Source organism: Ochlerotatus camptorhynchus, unplaced genomic scaffold (assembly GCF_037179485.1).
Source record: "Ochlerotatus camptorhynchus isolate MF236.1 unplaced genomic scaffold, CSIRO-AGI_Acam_v1.1 ptg000041l, whole genome shotgun sequence".
Lineage (NCBI taxonomy): Eukaryota > Metazoa > Arthropoda > Insecta > Diptera > Culicidae > Ochlerotatus > Ochlerotatus camptorhynchus.
In genome coordinates, this window is record NW_027040532.1 from 2174301 (window position 1) to 2200776 (window position 26476).

Sequence of the window (26476 nt, forward strand, 5' to 3'; positions counted from 1 at the left end):
CACAGTGATTCGTCGCAATGGAAACCACATAGAATATTTGTAATGTTATCTTGGCTATCGTAGCTCTCGAGGATGCGTTTCCTGCTTCTGTTCGGGACATAATCATTGCGTTCTATTTTGATAACTACCTAAGAGAAGAGGAGACAATACGGGGGCGAAAACGAACCACTTTTCAAAAGAGTAAGAAGCCAGTTGTCTCTTCTTCCTCTTAGATACCTACCGGTGTATTTTATTAATGCAAGTCATTATAGGGGAAATGACGGCTTCGGCATGACAGACTATTTTCGGCAACCCAAATTGAAACACTATTTTCACTGGATTTTCTTATGAAAACACTTCGCTGAATGCATGCAAACGATTCTTTATGCTTTCAGCTTCAATTTGACTATATTTTTACCACTGAGAAAAAGCAATCTAGCAAGGTTTTCTTGAAATGCAACACACGCACTACAAATTGTAGCTGATTTCGAGTTGCCGATAATAGAACAGCAGATTTACATGCAGTTCAAATGGAACGGTTGCCGAAGAAAAACTGGTTGCCGACAATACTCGCTCTCACTAGAGAAGATTGGAGCTTTGTAAAAGCGTTTCAAAACAGTTTTTGTCAATTCTTTCGACTGAAATTGTTAGAGCAGCTGGCAGCAAAAGATTGTAAACAAACCAATACTGCATATGTGTGCGTTCCTTAGAGAAAAAGGCTATAGAAAGAAAGTCGCTGCTTAGGTTGCCGAGAATACGTAAATTCCCCTACTACATCGCTTTTGAGAAGTAATAGTTAATGGCACGGAATGATTTAACCTCACCTTTTTGACAGTTCTGAGTGCTTGCTTACAGATTTTGTTTAGAATTTTTTTCATTGTCGTTTTTTCAGATTATGGTCGAACTGATTTTGAAACTCTTGTAAAATTTGCAATTGTGGATGTCCTCAGGTTGTAATACTTGAATTTAGATCATTTCTAGCGATGCCATAAAAAAAGCTTAAGTCCCTGTGGAACAAGCTCCCTGAACTGTCAAAACTGTCGGGATGACATCATCGTGCAATGATCTATAATAGTAGTCGGTTTCGAACACACTTATTATTATTGCGCTTATGTCATTTGGTGACGGTCGAAACGCGCCGCTCATAAGTGCGATGAAATCCCGCCCATAAGAATTATACACAGGTGTGTAACTTAGATAGTATTTTATGGCAGCGGCTTGAGGAGCGAATCCTGGATAAATAGCCGCCGTGTGTTAAATCAATGGGCGCAGTCGTACGGCCATAAATAGAAAGCATGTGGTATAATCCCATTCTGAGAAATTATCCTGCCACACGCAATATTTTCCTAATTCACGCAAAGAATGATATTTACACTCAAAAAAATCTTCACGTTAATGCTACGGGACAAATCATGCACAGTCTGCGATCAGTATAGAAACGTGGACTCCCACATTTATGTATTAGATTAGGTAAGCAATGAAGTAAGTGGTTTACGCTTTGTATTTTACTACTACTGTTTTTATAAAAACAATATTCATAAAATATTGAGCTTGCAACAGAGAGCTCTAGTAAACAAGTGAGGTAAAAACAGGGCTGGTAGCAGGGTTACTTCCACTCACTTCGCTATAAAAAATGTTTTTCGAAATAAAGCCTCTCGTCGTACATTGACCAAGGTTGCTAGGGCTCTGGTTGTCCCTAGCATCCTTTACGGTGCGGAATTGTGGAGCAGGGGTGGTGTCTCCCTGCTCAAGATTCTGGAACCTCAGTACAATGAGGCGTACATAATTTGTAGTGAAGCGCTGCAGCGCGTTGAGGTCTTCACCAATACCTTCCCTGTTGGTGGAGAATGGCAAGGTACCTTTGGTGAATGTTATCACCGAAGACCTGGCCACTCAGGCGCTGAAGTTATTGGAAAGTGATCCCATCCTCAATGACAGGCCCACGGTTGCAAGGGTGAGAGGATGGTGAAGCGACTTAACAGGAGTAGATTGTCCCACGTTAACCCAGCGAGTTAGGTTGTGGCAACGGGCATGGGATGCTACTGCCCCGAAAGTTGATTGGAGGGTTAAAGCTATGTGCGGGGTGGGGGCCAGTTCTGGTGTGGCGAAAGTTGCATTCAGGAAGGTTGCTGTCTCATTCGAGAGAAGACCAATGCTATACACGGACGGTTCTTTGTTCGACGAGGAAGTTGGCTATGGGGTGTCTGGGGAGGTCATAAGCCGCTGCGGCTGGTTATCTGCTCTCTGTGGTATCTTCTCAGCTGAGGCCTATGCTCTCCTGCTAGCAAACGGGTCTCAGGCCGTTGTATTCTCTGACCTGCGAGTTGTCTTTCTGCCCTTGAGCACGGGCAGGTTGGACACCCGTGGTTGTTGGAGGTGCACCGGTACGCTAACATAACCTTTGTATAGGTACCTGGATACGCAGGTATACCAGGGAATGAGGCTGCTGATAGACTAGCTAATCAGGGTCGTCTTGCTCAGCTAGAGGTCACTTCGGTGCCCTTTAGTGACGCTACCCGCTAGGTGAAGCAGACTTCGCGATACGCATGGAATGTATCTTGGCATAACAACCGTGATGCATTCCTGCGTAGAATCAAGAACACTACACAAGAGTGGAAAGATGTACCCAATTCTCGAGATCAGAAAGTTCTGACTCGGCTGAGGATTGGTCATACACGGCTCACTCATGGACCTCGTTTTAGCGGCAGTGTGGCCTACTACCAGGGATGCGGTGCGGTTTTAGATGTAAATCATCTATTGGTGGAGTGCCCAGCTCGAGCACAATTGAGGGAAGAAATGAGTGTCGTTGGTTCGCTGTTTCGAAGATATACTGTATTTCCTTAACCTTTCCCGTTTCGCTGAGTGGAAGAGTCTGTATCCGATGAATCATGAAAGGCGGCCATTTTCTGCTGGAACGTGCATAGGGGATAACTTTTTTTGGTGCTTGTTGGTTTTCTGTAAATTTCGTATTGAAGCAAAGAAGATGATGACGATTCCCTGATGACTAGAAGATCGATTTCTGTCTTTTTCTACCTCTACGTCTATCCTTGTGAATTCTGTTCATCTCGTCTAAAATTTGTGGAAGGGTTTCCCGTTTAACTACGCTGAAGATATCATCGACAAACCTCCACCAACGGTTTGGTAATAGTCCTTTCTCCTTCAGGATTGTCTCCAAGTTAGCCATGAAAGGTTCAGACAGGAAGGGGGATACATGGGGATATAAATTTAAGGTACCAACCAAACTGGTTAGGTAAATGTGACATGGCAGTTGGATACCTGTTGATTTATAGTACCTAATGATTAGTATAAAAGTCGTAGATAAAAGATAGATTCTTCAGAGGTGTTGAGCAGTTGATGAAGTCTACAAACTAGTAGTGGAAGACATACGCGAGTCAAAATATAAGCAATTATAACAGAATTAATAGGAAATTAATCAACACACTCAAAAAGCTCTTCATAATGGTATTCCGTTAAGAGGTTCGACAAAATTAAAAGACTTAGACGATCGATAGATAGAGCTTTGGAATGTTCTACAAAGTTGTCAGATTATAAATTATCTACCTAATGATAACATTATTCACGCTTCCGGTTTTCTTTATTCCATGATGGCGACTTCCGGTTTGTGGAAAACTGTCAAACACTAAACAATATGGGTATTTTCGAAACTGAGACGATGTGTAGAGGCTGAAAATCGATGTTTGATCCCAGTTTGGAATCCAATATGGCGACTGCAGGTTTTCTAAAATCCAATATAACGACTTCTGGTTTGTGGAAAACTTTCAACTGTGACACAACAATATGGATATGTTGAGAACGGGGACAATGTGTGGAGGCCGGAAATCAACGTTTGACGCCATTTTGAAATTCAAAATGGCGACTATCGTTTGTTAGAACTGTGAAACAACAAAATGGGTATTTTTGGAACGGGGACGACGAGAAAAGCGCGGAAATTGGTGTGTGACGCCATTCAAGATGGTGACTTCCAATATGGGTATTTTTGGAACGAAAACGACGTACAGAGGCCAGAAATCGATGTTTGGCGCCATTCTGGAATCTAAAATAGCATCGTCCGGTTAATATAAAAAAAATTAAATACCCATCAAGAGACCGATAATCTACGTTAGATGCTTTTTTTTATTAATCTAGAATAGCGACTTCCAGATTTTTGAAGTCCAAAATGGCGACTTGCAGACTGTTTTAAACTGACAATATAGATATTTTTTCTAAACTGAACAATATGGATATTCCGGGAGCGGACCATGTGTAAAGGCCGGAAATTTCACTTTATTTTGGAATCCAAAGAGACAAATTCCGGCTCTAAAAACCTGTTAAGTATCCTACAATATGGATATTCTAAGAACTGTGATGACGTGTAGAGGTCGATAATCGTTGTATGGCCCCATTTTGAAATCCAATATGGCAACTTTCGGTTCTTCAAAACTTTAAAATGCTAGATGTACTGTAAATTTGACGGAAATTCAGGGAAGCTCCGAGAAGTTCAGGAAAGCGAGAACTCCTGGATTATTCTGAAATTTTCAGATATGTTCCGAGAACTTGAAAATGTTGCAAGAAATTTAAAGAAATACCGAAAAAACCATTGAAATTAAGAATAATTCAAGGTCATTGATTTTCAGGAAGCTTAAGGCGAGGCTTTAGGGGAGTTTCGATAACTTAAGTTAAATTTCGAAACAGCAGGTTAGCATTTTACCAAATAAAATGACCTTCTAAGAACTCACTCAAAGTTCTCGGAACTTCCTTAAGTTCCCGTAATTTTACAGAAGTATTCGAAGCTCTCTACAAAACCCCTTTTAAGGTCTTTAAAAATCTTGGCCGTATTTGAACTCGTTAAGAGTTCCATGAACGTGCCTGAAGTTCTCGTAAATTTCCACTGAAGAATCCGTAACTTACCACAAGTTTCCATAGCATTCCTCAAATATACGGAACTTCCCTGAGGCTCACGAGACTTTTCTAATTTTATCGACACTCCCCTAAAGTTCCAGGCATAAAAAGGAATTCTCGAAACTTCGCTGAAAATTTAAGAATAGCATTCTTGGAACTTCCCTGAAAATCTTTGAATAGTTGAAGAATTCTCGGATCATCCCAGAAGTACTTGGAATATTAAAAAAAAAAAACTTTATTTTTCTCTACAACTTTGTCTCAGACGTCGATTTGATCAGAAGTGACGTTTCGTGCTACAATTTATTGAAAAATGACAAAGACGCCATTTTGAAAAAAGTACAACATCCAAAATGGCTGAATTTTTGTAAAAAATGTGAATTATTAAGAGCTTTGAGTGTGTTGGTTTATTTCCTGTAAACTCCGTTATATTTGCTTATCTTTTGACAGATACGCGTATTTCGTTTACTACTTGCAGACTTCATCACACTAAAAGCTCTTCATAAAGGGATTCCGTTAAGAGGTTCGAAAAATTTAAAAGATTGTGAATTTTTGCTCATAACACACAATTAGTGTGCAAAGTTTTATGCAAATCGAAAATGGTCAAGTTTTTCCAGATCGTCATTTGGCGTGGAACTGCTCTAGAGTGAATTCTTTAATTTCTTTAGAAAATTTAACGAGTGGCCTGCAGAGAATTGCTGGAATGGTATGTAATAAACTTGAAGGTAATACCCGAAAATTCGGAGATTCTTGGACAATTCAAAGCATTTTTTAAACTCCCTATACATCTTGAAGGGTGTCCATAAACTACGTAGATATTTTTAAGTAAGCCAGACAGTTGTTCATACAAATTTTTCTACAAATAACTCCCAGAATGCCTTTTTTTTTAACAACAAAAAGAAAAAAGCAAATTAAGTTAGGCATTGAAATTAATTTAACCCTTTGTCTCTGTCTTATTTGTTAATAACGTCCAACTGTGCAATGCCACGGTATATCGGATTGGAAACATTAGGAACAAGTAGCTCATCCCTTTTGAAATATACCGGAATTCCAAATATCCACGAATGTTTCAGATTCATGAATCTGCATAAACGAAACAATACATGTTTTCCCTTCCATGAATCACTGTGCAGCTGAACAAATTGGTTTCCACTTCCGAACAGTACACGCTCTCCCACATTGCTAACAAAGTCAATACACACATGTGAGGCCACGGCACAAATCGGAATCAATATTTTAATATTTCACTTTCCAGAAGATGAATGCATCAAAGCGGAAAAAGGCGAAAACGGTGTCAGCAACGGACCGACGGAGACGAACGCCGACGGCGACCCGGCTGAAATGGAGAAAAAGATCTGCTCACCCAATCGGTTGCGCAAACGTACCGGTTCCAGCACCGAGATGGCTGTGGATCAGCTACAGGCCAGCGAAAAGCTGATTGCCGAGCTGAACGAAACGTGGGAGGAGAAGCTGAAGCGCACCGAACAGATCCGTCTGCAGCGGGAAGCCGTGTTTGCCGAGATGGGTGTTGCCGTCAAGGAGGATGGCATTACCGTGGGCGTATTCTCGCCGAAGAAATCACCCCACTTGGTAAACTTGAATGAGGACCCAACGCTGTCGGAGTGTTTGCTGTACTACATCAAAGATGGTAAAAATATCTCTCGTTGTGTGCATAAATTGGGAAACGTAATTACACTCTATGTAACTTTTCTCATAAAGGTTTAACACGCCTCGGCACATCGGAAGCCAATGTCCCCCAGGACATACAGCTGTCGGGTTCACACATCTTAAAGGAGCACTGCGTGTTTGAGAATAAGGATGGCGTCGTAACGTTGGTCCCACATAAGGATGCATTGGTCTATCTGAACGGTAGAAAACTTGTCGAACCGGAAGTTTTGCAAACGGGATCCCGTGTCATCTTAGGCAAAAACCATGTTTTCCGTTTTACTCATCCGGAACAGGCTCGCGAAAAGCGCGAAAAACCGAAGGACAAGGATGTTGGCGAAAATCCGGGAGGCAATGGCGAAGCGGCCGATTGGAACTTTGCCCAGTGTGAACTGCTGGAGAAGCAAGGCATTGACTTGAAGGCAGAAATGCAAAAGCGTTTGTGCGCACTGGAAGAGCAATTCAAGCGCGAAAAGCTGGCGGCTGATCAGGAGTTTGAAGAGCAGCGCAAGGTAAGAAGTCAGCTGGGGTAACTGAATGAGATGAATTCTAATGCTTTCTTTCAAATGGTTAGACATACGAAGCACGCATCAATGCTCTGCAGAAGCAAGTTGAAGAGCAATCGATGACCATGTCAATGTACAGCAGCTATAGTCCGGAGGACTTCCATCAGGAAGAAGATATTTTTGGTAAGTAATCATACTAGCGTAGTAGAGTTTCCGATTAGTAACAAACATTGTTTTTCTATAGTGAATCCATTATTTGAATCATGTTGGACGGCTCGTGAAGCTGGTTTGGCAGCTTGGGCCTTCCGCAAATGGCGCTACCATCAGTTTACATCTCTTCGAGATGATCTCTGGGGAAATGCGATTTTCTTGAAAGAAGCAAATGCCATCTCTGTGGAATTGAAGAAGAAGGTAGGGTTAACGAAAAATAAATCTTTTGAAATCCAAGTGTCACTAACAAAGCTTACACGTTGCACTCCTTCTAGGTTCAATTCCAATTCACTCTGCTAACCGACACATTGTACTCACCCCTTCCGCCGGAACTTGCACCGTCTCCGATTATCGGCGGAGCTCTCACCAACGGCCAAGAGGATGAATTTGGCCAAGCACCCATTCCGCGCACTATCGTTGCCGTTGAAGTCACCGACACTAAGAATGGGGCAACGCACCACTGGAGTTTGGATAAGCTACGGTATGATTAACCAGCAATCTTTTTTCCACTCATTCTATGTGTTTCGTCTCTAGATTGATTTATTTATATAAAAAAAAAAATCACTCACATTCTTCCGTACGCCAGTTGTGCTTGGAACGCGTATACTGGCATGCAAAAATCCTCAAAGGCAAAACTTGAAACATTTCTCTCTAAATCTCATTGTACACTATCGCTCATTTTCAGTTGTACATTTTCTTCGAATTCTATTTAGTTTTCTTCGTTTCATCCTGTATCCTCTGTATTAGAATCAGACGAGAGCAATTGATTGATTTTCTTTTCTACTTTTTTTCTTTCCACTCATCTGTATCACTATCACTGTTAACTACTAATCCTATAATCAAAAAACAAAAAAACCGAACAATACTAAATCCAAACCGATCGAACCCAAACAAAATCCTTTGGCTGGCTTCCCGCCTCCCCGTTAGCTATCGTCTCGAGCTGATGCGCCAGATTTACAATTCCGCTGAATCGTCACCGGAGATTTTGCGCTACAATATGCTAGAGCATCCCGGACAGGACACCATCGGACACAGTGCAAACAATTACCAACGACAGCAATCGGCTGCAATTGCTGCTTTTGTGCCAAATTGCGACGTTCATAATGTGCTAGGGTCAACAACGGACGATGATTGTTCCGGGGACTGTTTGACGTCACTGGCGAATGCTGGCGGCAACAATGGATTTCGTAACAGTGGACGGCTTATGCTGGCGAATTTAATGCCCTCTAGGTTAGAAGCGAACATGTGTCACCCTCAGAAAGAGAGAGAGAGAGAGAGAGAGTATATAACACGCATCAGTCGAATTTTTAGCAACCGATACAGTCACGGCAGATAGGGATTTGTACAGAGTATTGAATAGAGCACGTGCAAACCAGTCTGTCCGCGTTGCATCAGCTGCAGCTTTCTATCAATATATACCAATCAATGATATACGCAAGCTTTGCCATACGCTAAAAGTTGCATTTCGGTGTTTTTCTTTGTTTATTTTTTTGTGATACTTTCCACATTTTTGTATTGATTTTTTTTTTCTTTTTGCCTTCCGTACTCCGTCTGATATTTTATTCAATAGGTGTTTCATTTATATGTATTTTTATCCAGTTTAATTGTTTATTCATTATTCACTCAACGAACACCTAAAACCAACTGATCGAACCGATTATATTTCAGTTGCACATTGCGACATTGTGTCCACCTACATCGAAGTGTTGCATGGAACATCACGCGACTCCATGAAGCATACCAAATCAATTATAATTTTTTCATATGACATCTAAATTCAATGAATTTTCAGAGTTGGTTGGAAATGCTATCTGTGGATTTGTTTGTTCCAGAAAATCCCATTTGAAAAGTTTCTTTGATGTTACAAAAGAGTCTCTTGGATGTGAGGAAGATGAATCATTTTTCTGCACTTCGTTGGTTTTGGGTGGATAGCAAAAAGGACGCTTTCCTAGCTGCTATGCACGATTCGTTGATATTTCAAGACTTCATTTCTCCATTGCCGTGAAGGTGGATTATTCCGTGCTCCTAAGGCGAGAGTACTTTATCTCTTCAGAAATTCTAGACGAAGAGAAAGTCATTAAATAGTTTTGTTATCGTATTTTTGTTGAAAAAATGTATAAGATTTAAAAAAAATCAGTTCCAACATTTCAAAATTTGTCTTGAGAAATATTGTGACGGACCGTACACACTGACGGTACACACAATTCCGCGCACTGATTTGAGCAATGTTGGTATTTCCGCTCATTAATGCAACTAATTCCGTGAATTTTTATTATTCTATGCTTGGTTTCAATTTGCTTGAAAATCTTGTAACCTTTTAAGGATACTATTTTTCATTACAATGTTCTAAAATGATCGATTCTGTGCTGTAAATCGCCAATTATTTAATAATTTGATTGAACCAGTCAATCACAGAATGTAAGCATCAGGGTAACCACCCACCGGAAAAATCACGTCCTTGCAACTGCTGTCCAAGTAACAATTCAAGCTGAACAGTAAGAACAGAAGTTGATTATTAGTTAATTTAAGGTGTACCAAGCTGATTAACACCAGGCTGAATATATAGTTAAACAGTAGTACATAAAGCGAATAGTATGAGTATCCCCATAATTTGACCTCATTAAGTTAGCTGAACTAAAGACTTATTTAAGCCTAACACTACTCCACAAATCAGCAATGCGCTACAAATATTGTTATAGCATGGCAGAACAATAAGAATCTATTGCACAATATTGTTCCATGTCGTCAGTGTCATGCGTAGCAATTCTGGCATTTCAGTTCTTCTAAATTCACTGCCTACCTTTCTCATCCCAAGCAAAGCTAACAGTAGAGACAAGGAAGATGAGCTTTTTAGGAATATCTTCAGGAAGATGTAGACTATGCACTTATGCATTACTAATCAACTATATATTCAGCCTGGTGTTAATCAGCTTTGTTCACCTTAAATTAACCAATAATCAGCTTCTATTCTTACTGTTCAGGTTGAATTGTTACTTGAGAGCTGCTTGGCTTTCGGTGGATAAAAATCACCAGATTTAGATGTTTCAAAGCTGAACTAAGGTAAACGTGGTTTATGTACAACAATTACCCAAACTACGGCTGAATTAAAATCGTTGAAACAACACTAGTTAAGCATCAAATTGTTACCTGGGTGGGGATGGGAAGGAGTGTTAGTTGGACATATACTTAAGAGAAATGCAGAGAACTCTACGACGTCTCATAAGTGTTACAGGAGTTGGGATGTTTGTTAGTGGGCAGGTTAAAGCCATAGGATACGTTCAGTAAACGTTGCTGGTAGATTTATAATAGCAATGGGGATATAAATAAGGCATAGTGAAAAAAATGCACGAAAGGGGCGGGCTGGGATTCAGGGATGTCAGATTTGAAGATATGTCTTCATTTTAAAGACTTTTGAAATTCTGTGAAGTCATTTCCCTCAACATTTTGACGACATTCAATGATTTGTGAAGATTGTTGAAGACTTGTTGAAATCGAAGGAGAATTCCGAAATTTTTTTTTTTTAATTTCAAGCAGATAAGTGAAGATTTTTGCTATACACAGCAAAGCATATCATAATATGTAACAACGTAATTCATGTTGACGCATAACATATTCATGTTATTGTAAAAATCAAAAACCATATTACATTCATGAATGTAAATTTGTTCGCGAATTCTGTGTACACCATACAACGTAATATTACACATCCGATGGAATGACGTATGTGCATCTGTTTCTGTGTAATATTCATCCACATTTTTGTTGTATAAAAATGAAGGTTTTGACTTCAAAGTTTAAGCTCTGTCGGGATGTTAATTATCAATAATGCAAACAATGTTTTCAAAAAAATATCTACAGGACTTTACTGAAATCTTCGTTTATTTGGAGATCTGTTGTATATTTCCTGATCAACCTGCCATTTATGGATAATATCTTAAAGAATATCCTATAACTTTTGCAACGTTCCCAGAACATTTGCAAAATTCCAAAGTTCTTAAAGATTTTTTCAACTTCTACGAAGTTCCCTGAACTTCTTCCAACGCTAACCGAGCTTCTACAAAACGCTTAAATGTTCAACGAATATTACTGAACATCTGGAATGTTCCATGATAAACGAAGTTCATTGAGTTTTTTTTAAATTAAAATCTATGACAAACTGCTACAAAGCTCCCAACCTGAAACGAAGATCGCTGATGTTCTTTAAAGCTGGCTGAACTACGAAATCCCCAGAACTTATTCAAAATTCGCTGAGCATCAATGAAATTTCACGAAGTTCCTCGTATTGCTTAACTTCCAAATAGTTTGTGGCACTTCTACGAAATTTGCTGTATTTTTACGTTCCTCGTTGTTTTTTTTCGCGAAATTCCACGAAGTTTCTACAACATTCCGTGCACTTCTACGAAGTTAACTGAAGTGCTTCTAAGTACTTCGATGAGCTTCTAAAAAGTTAGATGAACTGCTACTAAATTTGCTGCACTTTTAGAGAGTTTCCCTGAACATTTACGATCTTCCTCGAACTATTAGATGCTCCCCAAACTATTAAGGATTTCCCTGAAATCAAATGATGTTTCCTTAATTTTCTTGAACTTCTATTAATCTGTATATTTAATAAATCTAGACAACTCCCACCTGGACGTTAGTATTATTATTATTTAGCTTTATTAAGGAGGCTTTCAGCCTTGGGCTGGTTCGCCTCCAAATCCTGGACGTTAGTTTGACAAGTAGAAGTTAACCCTAATAAGCAAATACCATAAATAAACTGTATCCCGGATGGGTAAACCATCCGAAAAATGGTTTGGATGATACCCCGAACACGTTGTTAGCCTCTCTTTTATGGTTATTTTTAGTAGGGAAGACATTTGAAGACAGTTTGCCAATTTCGATGAAGATTTTTTCTAAAAACACCTGGCCTGCTGGGATTGAACTCCCGACCACGGCTTACATATACCAGGCTAGCTAATTAGAGAGTAAACATAAACCGAAGTAGGCCGAAGTGACGTCATCAGAATCGTTAAAGTAAATAGATAAGGATACATTTGTTTCACAGCTCTCGGTTTTTAGACGTACCAGACGGGATTTGAATTCATCAGGGTTTTGGCACATGGTGGCAAACCCGGAACTCAAGCAGCTCTAAGAAATAGCATTTGGGCGGCAGCAGTTCTCTTTCTTTGACATTGAATATCCAACACAAGGTTGAGTATCGTAGCCGGTCCCTCGCTTCGGGTGGTACCCGATGAGATCCTACGAGGTGGGAAAAGGGGTGGAAAGCCGAGTCACCACGGTCGCCACATTCGAAGGCAAGAGGCAACAATCCGATTGCTTTTTAAACCGGCGATTTCATTGTTGTAAAGGGCGAACATGAAATTATTGCAACACTTACAACCAGGCATGGAAAATCATTTGCATTCATTTCGTGTATTCATTTACAGTCATTTGCCTCTAACTTTTTTTTTTCAACAGCATTCCGCAAAATGATGTATAGAGCTTTTGTAGGTTTTGTCAACCAGATTTTTTATCTGATAAATACGTAAAAAATTAGAGCAAATTAAATGTGTTGCAATAATTTCGTGTTCGCCCTTTATTTTCCATTGAATTTAATGTGGTACTCATAAAGTTTATCTGATTTTTAGACCACAGATGTATAATTTTCCTTAGAAAAGTTTTAAAATGGATGTATACGGCGAATGAGAACGACCCAAATTTGAGTTTGGTTCACTCATAATCGCCAAAAGTGCAGGAACTCAGCGAAGAGTAAATTTGCCTCAGGGTTTCCTATGGAAAAACTTAAAAATCTGCCGGAAAATGAGGGAATGGACGAAAAGTTTATTCAGTCTAGGAGTAGTACCAATAGACCAATCGACTAAGTGAATCCAATCTTTACTTTTCTCATATTCGGGATATATGGGAAACATGAGGCAAATTTACTCATCATTGAGTTTCTGCACTTTAAGTGATTTATGAGTTAACTAAACTCAAATTTTGGTCGTTCTCATTCGCCGTGTATATTGACAATGAAAACTTGTTTGTTTATTTTACCGATTCTAATGACGTCACACACAAAATGACAAGAGCGGAGTAGCTAGCCTGGTATATGTAAACCGTGCTCCCAACCGTCTGACCAGTAACCAGAAACGATTATAGTCGCTATATTTATAGTCTGGCGGATAGAATTTCAATCTATAAAAAATCGGAACCAATATATTGTAGACCAACAATTGAAAAAGTGCACACTTAGAAATACCTAATTTTACACGTGACGGAATCCATCATTGACATAAAGGATCAGACGTAAACAAACATCTTCTTCTTCTTCGCATTTCAAGCTTATTGCATATCGCATATTAGCTTATTGCGTGCTCTCAACTTAGTGTTCTAGATGCACTTCCACAGTTATTAATTGAGAGCTTTCGATGCCTGTACCATTTTTGCATTGGTATGATTGTGTGGCAAGTCCAATCATACTTATATGCCCAGGGAAGTCGAGAAATTTTCCAACCCGAAAAATTCCTAGACCTGACCGGGAATTGAACCCAGCCACCTCCAGCATGGTCTTGCTTTGTAGCTGCGCCTTTACCGACTGAGCTAAGGGAGGCCCCAAACAAACATGTCATGTAAAATTAAGTGCTCCGAGACTAAAAAGCTCGTTACTCGACGAAAAGTACGTTTGATTGAGCTGAATTTTGCATCCATTATGACTCAATTTTATGTCAAAATTAACGCTCGTATATGTCAGTCTCAGAGCACCTAAATTTACATGATTTTTTATAAGTGCATACTATCAACTTTTATAAAAAACGTTGATAATTCTTTCCTCGCAAATCACACGCAAATTACCGGCATCATCAGATAGGGGAAACTTTCCCCAACCCAAAGATGGTGTTAGTTTACGTAGGCGAGCCTTGGTTTCGCTTAGCTTCGCTACTCAATTGGTTCTCAAGATTCTATCCGCCAGACTAAGAATATAGCGTCTATAGAAACGATAACTACTAAGCTACCGAGCCCGTCAAAACTACTCAGAGTTTATTTAGAAATATGCTTAAAATTTCCTTCGAAACCCTCCTGGAAACTCGTTGAAATTCTCTCAAATTTCCTATCAATTCTCTTGAAACTAGCTTGAAATTCTACAATAAATTGTTTGCGCTATATTAAGAATTAAATTCCATTGGTACTATTACCAATATTTCCTATCAGAGCTCTTCTCAGAATCAGTCTTCAAAAAATATCATGCAAAGAACAGCTTGGATTCATTTTTGTCGGATCATGATCGATCTCATTCATCGATCCATCGAAAGAAATGGAATTTTCTTAGGAATTTCAATTTTCATATTTTCCATCTCCCATAGTCAGCTTCAAATATTAATGGCATCACTTCTATGTTCCAGGAATTGTCCTATGGGTCCTTGATAATGATCCTGATTGAAATTTAGGTCAAAGGATACTTCAAAACTACCACCAGCGTTTAAGTCGAAAGAAATGCAATTTTCTAAGAAATTTCAATTTTCATTTTTTCCATCTCCCATATTCAGCTTAAAATATTCATGGCATCACTTCCATGTTCTAGGAATTATGATCCTGATTGAAAATTAGGTCAAAAGATGCTTCAAAACTACCACCCTTTGTGTTTGAGTCGAAAGAAAATGAATTTACTATTAGGGTTTGCGTTTAAAGTTCATTGGAATATTTTATTCCATAGAACTTGAAGGAACCTCTTGCGTCTTCCTTGTTTAGATGATAAATGAAGAATGGGATACTGAGTTCAAACTAAAGGTAGTTACCTTTCATCTGTGTTCGTTTGGATATTTGGCATGATTTTTTGCGTTTTAATCTGCAAAATAGTGTATTTTTTCAGTGGTACGTTCCTTCACGACTGAATATATGCATTGTTGCTTAAAATGCCCTGAAGGGTGGTATCGTCGGGATTGTGGTACATTTCCCCGAATGTCCCTTCCCCGAATGTCACTTCCCCGAATGTCAATTCCCCGAATGCCATTTCCACGAATCCCAAAAGAACAGCTAATGATTAAAAGAAGGGAAATCTCTGTTCAAAGTAAATCAATGGGGCGAGAGTTTTAGTGAGGCGGTGGCAGTACCAGAAGTGGAAGTGTAAAAATTGGTAATATATTTATAGGAGATTTTCCCTTCTTGTATACATGAGCAGTTCTTTCGAGAACTTTGGCAAAACTAATAACGATGATTTGACAAATTGTTAATATATTTTTAGGAGATTTTCCCTTCTTTTTAAATTTATTTAGGAGATTTTCAGCCGAAGGCCGTATTTTTTTTTCTTTTATAAATGTTTTATCGAAAACTTTCTCAAAACTTGTGAGATTGACGGTTTGACAAATAGCTAATGTATTTTGATGAAATTTTTCCCTCTTTTATAAACGAGCAGTTCTTCCGAGAACTTAGACAATATGTGAGGTCGATGGATTTTAAAATTGATAATATTGTTTTACGAGATTTTTTCTTTTATAAATTCAAATCGAGGAACTTGGCAAAATTTGTGAGATATATGATTTGACAAATGAATCGAGGAATGCTGTGAGTTTTACACTCACAACTACTGACAGCATTGCACAACCTTCTATGGACAAAAAATTAAACCGAAAAATAATGTATGCAGATTTCAACATTTTTATTAAATTATCATTTGTGGAGGCGAAACGAGAAAAAATATTTGGTAAGGATGTTGCGCCATAATATTAGCCACCTTCTGTACCAATATTGTTTTTAAAGGGCCAAGAAAAAGGCTCTAATTTAATAAAATAAACATTTTACGGTTTTCTGCATACAAAGCAAATCACCATAATTTCTGTTTTAATTTCCCGAAAGAACTGCTTATGTGAAAAAGTAGGATTAAAAATATTTTGCTATTTTGTCAAACCATCAATCTCACATGTTTTTCCAAAGTTCTCGAAAGAACTGCTCGTAAATAAAAGAAGGCAAAATCTCCTTAAAATTTATAACCAATTTGTCAAACCGACGATATTTTGCCAAATTTTTTGTGCTTTTTGGTTTTGGTCTGTCTTTTTGGTTTTGGATTATTGTTCTATATATAAACATGAAAATGCTTTTAACGGCTCAATACATTAATATAGTGGAAAGAGGGGCATAGTGAGCATCCTGTGCTTTGGCAATGGGTTTCTAGCTACTCGAAGCAAATTAATTGGTTGTTGGGTTAATCTCATAAACCTTCCATTAACATGGCTTTCTGGTTTGCAATCTGCTCACTATGCTCAAAATATAGTATGAAAATTGCCAGCAATTAGGGTTGGATATTTCCTAACTTTTTTTTTCTCGGGGGTATGGCATTCGGGGAAACGGCATTCGGGGAAATGGCATTTGGGGAAATGGCTTTCGGGGAAGTGACATTCGGGGAAACGACATTCGGGGAAATGTAGCACAATCATCGTCGGTGGTGGTTTGGCGCCGGATAACTAAACCGACCTGCTAGCCAGTTGATGTCTTTTTGATGGGGATTAAAGCCCGATGCGGTTTTTCACGGGATTTCCATTCCAAATTCGTGAATTTAACAAACAGTAAGGACCTACTCAGTACTTAAACTAGCATTTCTCTCCAAAATATCGCTTAATTGGGAATGTAAATGCTACGGAAAACCGCATCGTGCGTTTTACGCCGGGGTGCGTTTTGACTTGTTTTACCCTTTATCGATGCGTTTTTCTAATAAGAAAGAAATCTACATGCTGATAATTATAATGAATTTCCTGATTTTCTGTGTTCAGCATAGCTTTCCCAGAAAAAAAATTGTTGCCGAAAAATGTACAAGAATAAGTGATATGTTATTAATTTCTCAGTAATCTCAATCTTATACCTGTTTGAGGAACTTAAAGGATGAGGATTTTTTAATGGGTTCAATGCTTAAAGAAATTCATTACAGTAATAATCACCCATTAATAAACTGCCGGTGGAAGCATAACTGTCCCATGTGATATTTTGACTTTTTTGGGATTATGATGCTTAACGGGATAAATCAATTCATTTTTTTGAAATATTATATTCAAGCATGCTGTTTATTCTAGAAAAAAAAAATGTGAAATCGTTTTGTCCCATTGCAAAAATGGACACATATCTGTCCCACTGCTCCAATTTTTAATACGTATAAGAAATTATTCAAAAAATACAGTCTGCTATCCAAATAATACATCATAAACATATTACAAGCTCCAAACGATTGCCCAAATGGTAAAATTAATCAATTAATTAATTGGATGATACCTCGATAACGTCGTAAGCACATTAACACTTTTTTAAGGAAACAGAACTGAGAATGCTGTTACTATTTACAAACAAACAAATTAAAAAATGTACTAATCAACTTGCAACACCTTACCCTATTTTTACCTTTTTGTGACACATATTATTATTTGGTATTGAAAAACTATGGAGTAAAATGATGAGATATTTAAAAAATAAAAGAAATGCATACAACGGTTAACCTTAAATGTGTGGGACTATCATTCCGATGCATGTTGCTTGGTCGGAAGGCCAACTAAAAATGATGTTTCGTCTTCTCCAATAACAGGTACGACAACTGCCAACAGAGAGGCTTGCCTATCTACTTCAATTCAACAAGAAGACTTTTGCCAGAGTACGTTAGCTTCAGTAGAGAACGTATCCTTTTCGATCAGCTGGAGTTGTTTCTTGGAAAACAGTTTGCAGTATTTAAGGTCCTCACTGTTGATGTTGCTTGCGTATCCTAGCTCATAACGTCCTTTTTGAAATACCAATTTTCTCATGATGTCCACGATGGCTTGAATAAGTTCAACGTGTACTGTGAGACATTAAACTTGGCTTGGAACGACACGTTCGAGACGCATTTTTTTTTCAACCGCTGCGTGAAAGGAATGAGCGGCCATTAAAGTAAAGGGTGTCCACGATGAAATTGCCACACTATGAAATTGCTCTAACTTTTTAACCGTTGGGTAGAATTTAATGAAAATTTGGGTGGATTTAGTTCATGGTACATTATTTACATCCTGCAAGTTTTAAAGTCCTGTGATCAAAACTCGTGGAAATGGAGTCGAAAGAACAGGTCGTGCGTGATAAAATCTTGCGCATTCATCACGAGAACAAGGATCTCTCGCATCGTTCCATCGCTAAAACGTTGGGAATCGCGAATTCCACGGTGTCGCGAGTGATTAAGCGGTTCGAGGAACGGTTGACCACCGATCGGAAGCCCAGAAGTGAAGGAAAAAGTATTCCGTACAACACCAAAAATCACAACCGCGTAGTTGGGGCCTTCAACCGAAATCCGAACGCCTCCGTTAGGGATGTGGCTAAGAAGCTGCACCTAAGCCGAAGTTTTGTCCAGAAGGCCAAAACTAAGGCTGGGCTTCGAACGTTCAAGGTACAAAAGGCCCCTAATCGCGACGAGAAGCAGAACAAGTCCACCAAAACCCGTGCCAGGAAGTTGTACCTTAACATGCTGACGAAAGTTGAATGCTGCATCATGGACGACGAAACATATGTGAAGGCCGACTTCAAACAGATCCCCGGCAACCTGTTTTTCACGGCCAAGGATAAGTTCAGCGTTCCGGAGCATGTCCGCACTCAGAAGATGTCCAAATTTGCGAAGAAATTCCTGGTTTGGCAAGCCATCTGCACGTGCGGGAAGCGGAGTGCACTTTTCGTGACCCAGGACACGATGAACGGACAGGTGTACATAAAAGAGTGCCTCCAGAAGCGGCTGCTTCCTCTCCTGAAGGCCCACAACGTCCCAACAATCTTCTGGCCGGATTTGGCCTCATGCCACTACTCCAAGGACGTGCTGAAGTGGTATGCGGACAATAAGGTCAATTTCGTGCCGAAAATGTTCAACCCTCCCAACACTCCGGATCTCCGCCCCATCGAGAAGTACTGGGCGATTATGAAGCAGCACCTTCTTAAACGACCTAAGGTAGTGAAGACAGTCGAGGAACTGAAGAAAGTATGGGTTTACATGCAAAAAACGGTTGATTCACAGGTTGTGCAGAATCTTATGGCCGGGGTTAAGGCCAAGGTGTGGGCATTTGCGTATGGACTGTAAATAAAATACGAGTAAAATGGTAAAATGAAGTTTAATAGTTATTTCTCAATCCCTGAAAATTTGATGGCAATCGAATGAAAACTCGAATTTTGCGAATCAATTTTGTGTGTGGCAATTTCATCGTGGACACCCTTTATGACTTGATTCAAAAAACTTGACTCAGCTTGAATTTCCGTACTGTTTGTCAGAAGGATGATGTGTTGAAACAAATTCCAATTCTTGTTTTGGGATGAGCAACTGTCCAACCAAAATGTAAGTTTGTTAAGGTGAGCATGCTTATTAATTACTCTGAAAAAAAAAACAACTAAGAATGTCATTGGCAGTGCGACCACTGATCGACTCGGGCCTAATACATGCAGACACTGGAAATGATCGTGCGTATGCGCCAACAGGAGCAAATGTTTCGTAAAGACTAATAGCTATCACTATCACTGGAACCACCGTACTCCTTTAAATATTCTATGGCAAACGTTTCCGGCCCACATTTAAATCAGTGTCAACATTTCAAAGGGGCGTAATTGCTTTTGTAAAAAAATGGCTTTAGCCGTCGGTATCTCGCAAATAAATGCTCACCCCTCCAAATTAACAATGCTAGCTGGTCGATGAAACATTCCTTATCCTGTGTCTCTGTGGTGTCATTAATTTTAATGAGTGAGCTTTTTCCGCGAGAAATCGACGGCTATCCATTGTTTACAAACGCAATTATGCCCCTTTGAAATGTTGGCACTGAAATCAACAATTTTAAGAAAAAACTCCAATCGTCACCCACGAAGTGGCAGCAACTGAGAAGTTGTTCACAGTGGGACAGATATGCGTACATTTTTCAACTCGTCAGAGAAATTCGCGGCATAAATGTCACAGAAGATTTTTTAATGGAAAAAATATTTTTTTTTTGCTAAATTTTGACAAACTTTCTATGGAATAGTTATATTACGTCAGTTTTTCGAAGTAGAACCAAATTTTTCCGTGAAATTTTACGATAACAGCAAAACGTCTGTTCAAACTTTAACTGCAGTTTTCTCATTTTTGTATTTTGTTACATGGGACAGTTATGCTTCCACCGGCAGTAAAGCAGTTACATTGGAACTAGAGAGAGTCTAGCATAATAGCGAATTCGTTTATTATCGGGGTTGAAACTAGTTCCAACCCAGTGCGAAACCGAGCTTTTTGTCAGTGCGAACCTCAACTTGAGGTAGGTTTTTAAAACAAATGATCAAACTGACGTTTATCAGAAAACAAGCAGACCCAATCTTGATACCCGATCCAGGTTGGACTGAATAATAAACGAATTCGCTATAAGAGATTAGTGGACTGGCTGGTTTTGACCCAAACGAACTGTCAAAGTCAGAGCCAATCGAGCAGCGCCTATCTTGATTGCATTGGCAGTGTTGCTAGAAATAACTTAGGCATAGCTTGTTAATGCATTTTGTTTTAATCCGCTTCTCTCTTCTACTAGACCCACTCTAATTGGAACCATGATAGGATCCATGCACCGTTTGAAAAATTCATATGAATGTCTGCGAGATTATATTATTTATAAAATTAACGCTAGATTTGGCATAAATTTATGCGATATTTCGTGTAAATTTAAGCGCAATATCGCATAGGTTAGCAATATTGTATGCAAGCTTGTAAACGATTTCGCTGTTTATGCCAAGTATAGCTTAAAATTAAACGAAGGTAGATTTTACGCAATAGATAGTTACAATACAGAATTTTTCTGTGTGAAGTGAATCATGCATGATGAGATTGAAAAAAATTGCATAGGTTTGAACAAATCTCACGTCACTTTTCAAAAGGTCCTAAGTAACAAATGTCCGCACGCTATTTCAAAACTACCCAAATTTGGGTAGAATCCACCCAGATATGTCAAAAGTGAACCTACCCAAAAATGGGTAAACTGTGTTGGGAGTGACAAGTTGACAAATGAACAACATTGATATGAATCCGATCGACGTTGTTCATTTACTGACTGCATTAAAAATGGTATTGCAAAATGTATTGTTTCTAAACAGTTAAAATAATAATCTGTCGATCTTTAACTTCGATTTTATCAAAAAGGCGAATATGTTACATTGTTGAAAAGTGACGCAAGAAATCATGATTTACAAGATCGATTCAAAGCTTGCTTTTTTGAACCTTAGCTCAGCATTTCCAAGAGAATTTTCACTTTGATTAAATTGATTTATCAACATTAAAGAGATTTTCAAACGTACGTGATCATTTGTCATACTTTCAAGATTGTAGAGTTACGTCATCATTAAGTTTCAGCCATAAGGTTACTTGAATTTGAATCCTTATAATGCTCCTTGGCCTTCTTTCCTATTTTCTTTAGAGTTCCCGCGAATTCTAGTCACAATTTCCATAATAGTCTTCAGAACTAAACACTTAGAAAAATTAATGTAAATTTAGGTGCTCTGAGAGTGATATATAGGAGCGTCAATTTTGACATAAATTTGAGTCAAAACAGACGCGAAATATAGCTCAATCAAACGTACTTTTCGTCGAGTAACGAACTTTTCAGTCTCGTTTCAGTTTCGTATTACATGACATGTTTGTTTACGTCTCATCTTATGTCAAAGATGGATTCCGTCATGTGTAAACTTAGTTATTTCTAAGTGTGTAGTTTAGAATTCATATTTATTTTGACATAACTTTTCTTGAAATTCAACTAAAATATACAAAAAAATTCTAGTCGATTTTCCGTCAAATTTCTAGTCAAACTATCCGTGGAATTCCTCTACGATTCTTCTCAATTTATTTGGTATTCTCATGATCATTTCATGCTATTCAGTATCAGAATCCAAAGGCCTGATTTTTTTTATATGAGATCTTTTAAATACGACCTATTTGAAGTCAGAAATCTCGCAAAGCTCAAAAATGTAAAAAACTTGTCTAGCCCCAAAATCTTGAAAATTTTCTCATATAATCGTCAAAAAAAATTTCAGTAGAGTTTTGAGAATTGGTTTCTAATAGAATTTCAAAGCTCAATCTATGAATTCGGCCGAGTGCCCTGTGATTAATTTATATGTAACTTAATAAGTTTAATATTTCTGAGGCTTATAAAAACTTTTCAAATTTCAAACTTAAAAAAGTATCTATATTATGAAACATAATTTGATAATTTGATGCTATTTTAAAACTTAAAAAAAAAAATAAAAATGTGAAATAAAAATTCTGAAAATTTATTTTTGTTACTTAATAGAGGACTGGATGAGGGTTTTATTCAGGTTTTCTTCATTCAAAATAAAATGTAGTTTTTTTCCCAGTAACATCAATTGCTAAAATCAACCATATTCCTCTTCTTACCATATTTAGATATTTATATAAAACCGGGACAAATATGTTGATTTTTTATTTTAGTGGCCTAAAAAGATAATTTACCAGAATTTTTCGACATTTTTGGGAAACTTTTTGTATAAAAATATATATTCTTTCATAGAATTTTTGGGGTTCAAATTTAAATTATGTCTCATTGTTTTTTTTTAAACTCATGCTCAGTTGTTTACCATTTCTGTTATATTTTCGTATGTTCTTGGTGTTCCTATCTTATATATAAAAACTTACTCTAGTTAAGCATATTTAATCACATATTATAATCATATTCATTTCCATTCAATTCAGTCTCAATTTATTTAGATACATTCGGAAACAAAATAGTTTCCTTCGTTACATTTTCCCCAGTAAGTTCATACACTCACATTCATCAACCTCACAGAACATAAATTCGGAATTCTTAGATTTGAACGTTCGGAAAAAAAAATCTAACTCCACGCCTTTGAGGATAGTGTGTCTCCACGTAATAATATGTAGTAGTGCGCGTTTTGCATAATAGCTTTTGTCCATTTCGTAAAATCCGCGATTGCCTCTATTTTCCCACTTTAACACCGCGTGCACTAAGTCTTTGGAAGATGATATTGAATGGAAATCCCAGCAAATATTATCTAAGAAATATGCAATATCGCTTGTTACTAGATGTGGATATGTTTTTTCGGTTTTATAATATTTACTTGCGCAATTTTTTTGGTGTAGCAAAGCTTTAAACACACACACATATAGTGGAAACTCAGTGCAGTGAGTCAGTGAAATGTAACTAGTTTTATTTGAATTTCTCACGTTCCAGGCAACGTTTGGAGTTGATGCGCGAAATGTATCACAACGAGGCTGAACTTAGCCCAACATCGCCAGACTACAACGTGGAAAGCCTCACCGGAGGAGATCCATTCTACGATCGTTTCCCGTGGTTCCGCATGGTAGGAAGGTAAGATCTTTGGCATTGTCCCAATCGTTGGGGAAGTTATTTCGAGGAAACTTTTTGTCTGTCTGCAGATCATTCGTATACTTGAGCAACTTGCTCTACCCGGTTCCGTTGGTGCACAAGGTAGCGATTGTAAACGAACGTGGCGATGTGCGAGGATACCTAAGGGTCGCCGTTCAGCCGGTTATGGATGAAGAGAATGCCGATTTCAACAATGGTGTGAAACAATCGGCTCGTATTGTATTCGACGAGGAGCAGAACGGCGGGCACAAGATTCCCAAGATCCGTACAATTCACGATAAGGATGAAAAGTACATTGAAGGATCGAACGATATTATGAAGCTGGAGGAATTGGAACAGGAGGATGCCGATTCGGGTCGCGGTGACTCGAGTGTGGCTTCCGAGTTGCATGAATCGAACGAACAGGAACCGGGCGAGCATCTGCAGCCGGGTAAGGAGTTCACCTTCCGGGTTACGGTTTTACAGGCTACTGGAATTGCGGCGGAATATGCGGATATTTTCTGTCAGTTTAAGTAAGTTTGGGGCAATGTTTGGGTAAATTTGCGGTATTAATCAAACATGTGTGGTTTGTAGCTTTTTGCATCGCCACGAGGAAGCATTCTCTACGGAACCGGTCAAGAATTCAGGCTCTGGAGCACCACTCGGATTTTATCATGTACAGAATGTAAGTTGAAGTGCAGGTGTGATGACAGACTTGATTCTAATAATGGCATTTCACATCTATTTAACAGATTACGGTTCCGGTCACAAAATCTTTCATCGAATACTTGAAGACACAGCCGATCGTATTCAAAGTATTCGGTCACTATCAGCATCACCCGTTGCACAAGGACGCTAAACAGGATTGTCAGATTACGCGCCCACCTCCGCGACGTATGCTGCCTCCGAGCATTCCGATTAGCCAACCGGTACGCAGTCCGAAGTTCGGTCCGCTGCCGTGTCCCCCTTCGTCAACAGTATTAGCCAAGCACGACGTGCTGGTCTGGTTTGAAATTTGCGAGCTGGCTCCGAATGGTGAATACGTCCCGGCAGTCGTCGATCACAGCGATGACCTACCGTGTCGAGGCCTGTACCTGTTGCATCAGGGTATTCAACGCCGAATAAGGATAACCATCGTGCATGAACCGACGCCGGAAGTAAAGTGGAAAGACATTCGGGAATTGGTTGTGGGACGTATCCGTAATCAGCCGGAACCGGCGGATGAACTGGACGATACGGATTCTTGCGTTCTGTCGTTGGGACTGTTCCCGGGCGAAGTGTTGGAAGTACCTGGTGATGATCGGTCGTTCTTCCGCTTCGAAGCCGCCTGGGATTCCAGCTTACACAACTCGGCATTGCTCAACCGTGTCACACAAACCGGCGAACAGATCTTTATCACGCTAAGTGCATATCTAGAGGTAATAATCAGTTCGCTTTAATCGTAGTCTTGGATTGAATTTGGACGGAGTATTGAATATCTCGTTTTAAAATAGCTCGAAAACTGCGCCCGTCCGGCCATCATCACAAAGGACCTGAGTATGATCATCTACGGCCGAGATGCCCGCACAGGACCACGCTCGCTCAAGCATCTTTTCTCGGGCCAGTACCGCAATCCGGAGGCAAACCGACTGTCCGGCGTATATGAACTGTCACTGCGGAGAGCTTCCGAAGCAGGTAGTCCAGGTAGAAATGTGCTAGTGTGTAGAGAGCTAATATTGCAAGTAAAAAAAAAATAAGTCGCTATGCACAAACTTGTTTGAATATTTAGATTTTTGCCTTTGAACACTATTCCAGAGTTATCAGAATACTTCTCCATATATGGTAACTACAACATGCACCAGTGCAAATAAAATCAATGCTTATTGGTAGTTTCAACTGGAATTGGGATTGAGATTTGCTTTGCTTGCAGACGCATTTAGTCTGCTCTTTATTTCGACCAATACGGGTTCCACTTTTCGCACTATTTCTAAAAACTGATTGCATGTTTGAACGAGGTTGTATCTTAAAAAACAACTATCTTATTGCCAACAGGAGTACAAAGACGTCAACGACGCGTGCTGGACACCAGTTCGACCTACGTTCGCGGTGAAGAGAACCTGCACGGCTGGCGTCCACGTGGAGACTCGCTTATCTTCGATCATCAGTGGGAGCTGGAGAAACTGACCCGCCTCGAAGAGGTCGGTCGAGTCAGACACTTGTTGATGCTCCGCGAGCGGCTCGGCATGGACACAACGCCGAACCCGACCACCAAAACCGAGAAGGACGTATGCAATTTAGCCCAGCGAGCAAGCGCTTCGCCGGTTCACATGGTCATTTCACCTTCCCCGCAAACACCGGTTAAAGATCAGCAAACACCGACCCTGCCCGAACGAGAACTTAACCCACGTGAAACGGAACTGGTTTGGAAGTGTGTCAAACTGGTCCAGGGACGTATCGGTGCCAGGGGTGACCCGACCGACACCAGCAATCAGCTTGCGGTGGATGCCTCGCCGGGTGATGAAGGTTGTGCTGATATGAATGCCAGCTACATGTCGGGTAATTCTATCGAGCTGTGCTCACCGGATCGGGTGGATATCCCGAATGGCTGGGAAGCCCCTGCACCGGCTCCGCAATCGCAGGAAATATCACTGAGGCTATATGTTCCGGAGTTGGAAGAGATCCGGGTGAGTCCTGTCGTTGCGCGAAAGGGCTATTTGAACGTACTGGAACATGGTGGCTCCGGTTGGAAGAAGCGTTGGGTCACGGTGCGTCGTCCGTACGTGTTTATCTTCCGCTCCGACAAGGATCCGGTCGAGCGGGCGGTGTTGAATCTAGCGACCGCACAAGTCGAATGCAGCGAGGACCAGGCGGCGATGGTGAAGGTGCCCAATACATTTAGGTTAGTAGATCTTGGATTGCTGCACAGGTGAGGAAGAA

The 26476-nt window shown here is 39.5% G+C and overlaps 1 protein-coding gene across 9 annotated transcripts in view; it reads left to right on the forward strand.

The window, feature by feature from the left end:
• The window catches only part of unc-104 (kinesin family member unc-104), a 167008-nt gene that overhangs the window by 128898 nt on the left and 11634 nt on the right, over window positions 1–26476 (forward strand). For 3 of the 9 annotated variants that reach the window (XM_065236750.1, XM_065236742.1, XM_065236774.1), the window contains 12 exons: window positions 6131–6523; window positions 6595–7052; window positions 7115–7229; window positions 7291–7457; window positions 7532–7737; window positions 8184–8486; window positions 23426–23563; window positions 23632–24093; window positions 24155–24245; window positions 24313–24978; window positions 25054–25243; window positions 25592–26438. In XM_065236750.1, the coding sequence (XP_065092822.1) occupies window positions 6131–6523; window positions 6595–7052; window positions 7115–7229; window positions 7291–7457; window positions 7532–7737; window positions 8184–8486; window positions 23426–23563; window positions 23632–24093; window positions 24155–24245; window positions 24313–24978; window positions 25054–25243; window positions 25592–26438 (4036 nt within the window). The remainder of the gene's footprint in view (window positions 1–6130; window positions 6524–6594; window positions 7053–7114; window positions 7230–7290; window positions 7458–7531; window positions 7738–8183; window positions 8487–23425; window positions 23564–23631; window positions 24094–24154; window positions 24246–24312; window positions 24979–25053; window positions 25244–25591; window positions 26439–26476) is intronic. The other 6 variants (XM_065236759.1, XM_065236781.1, XM_065236788.1 and 3 more) reach the window with 4 other exon arrangements.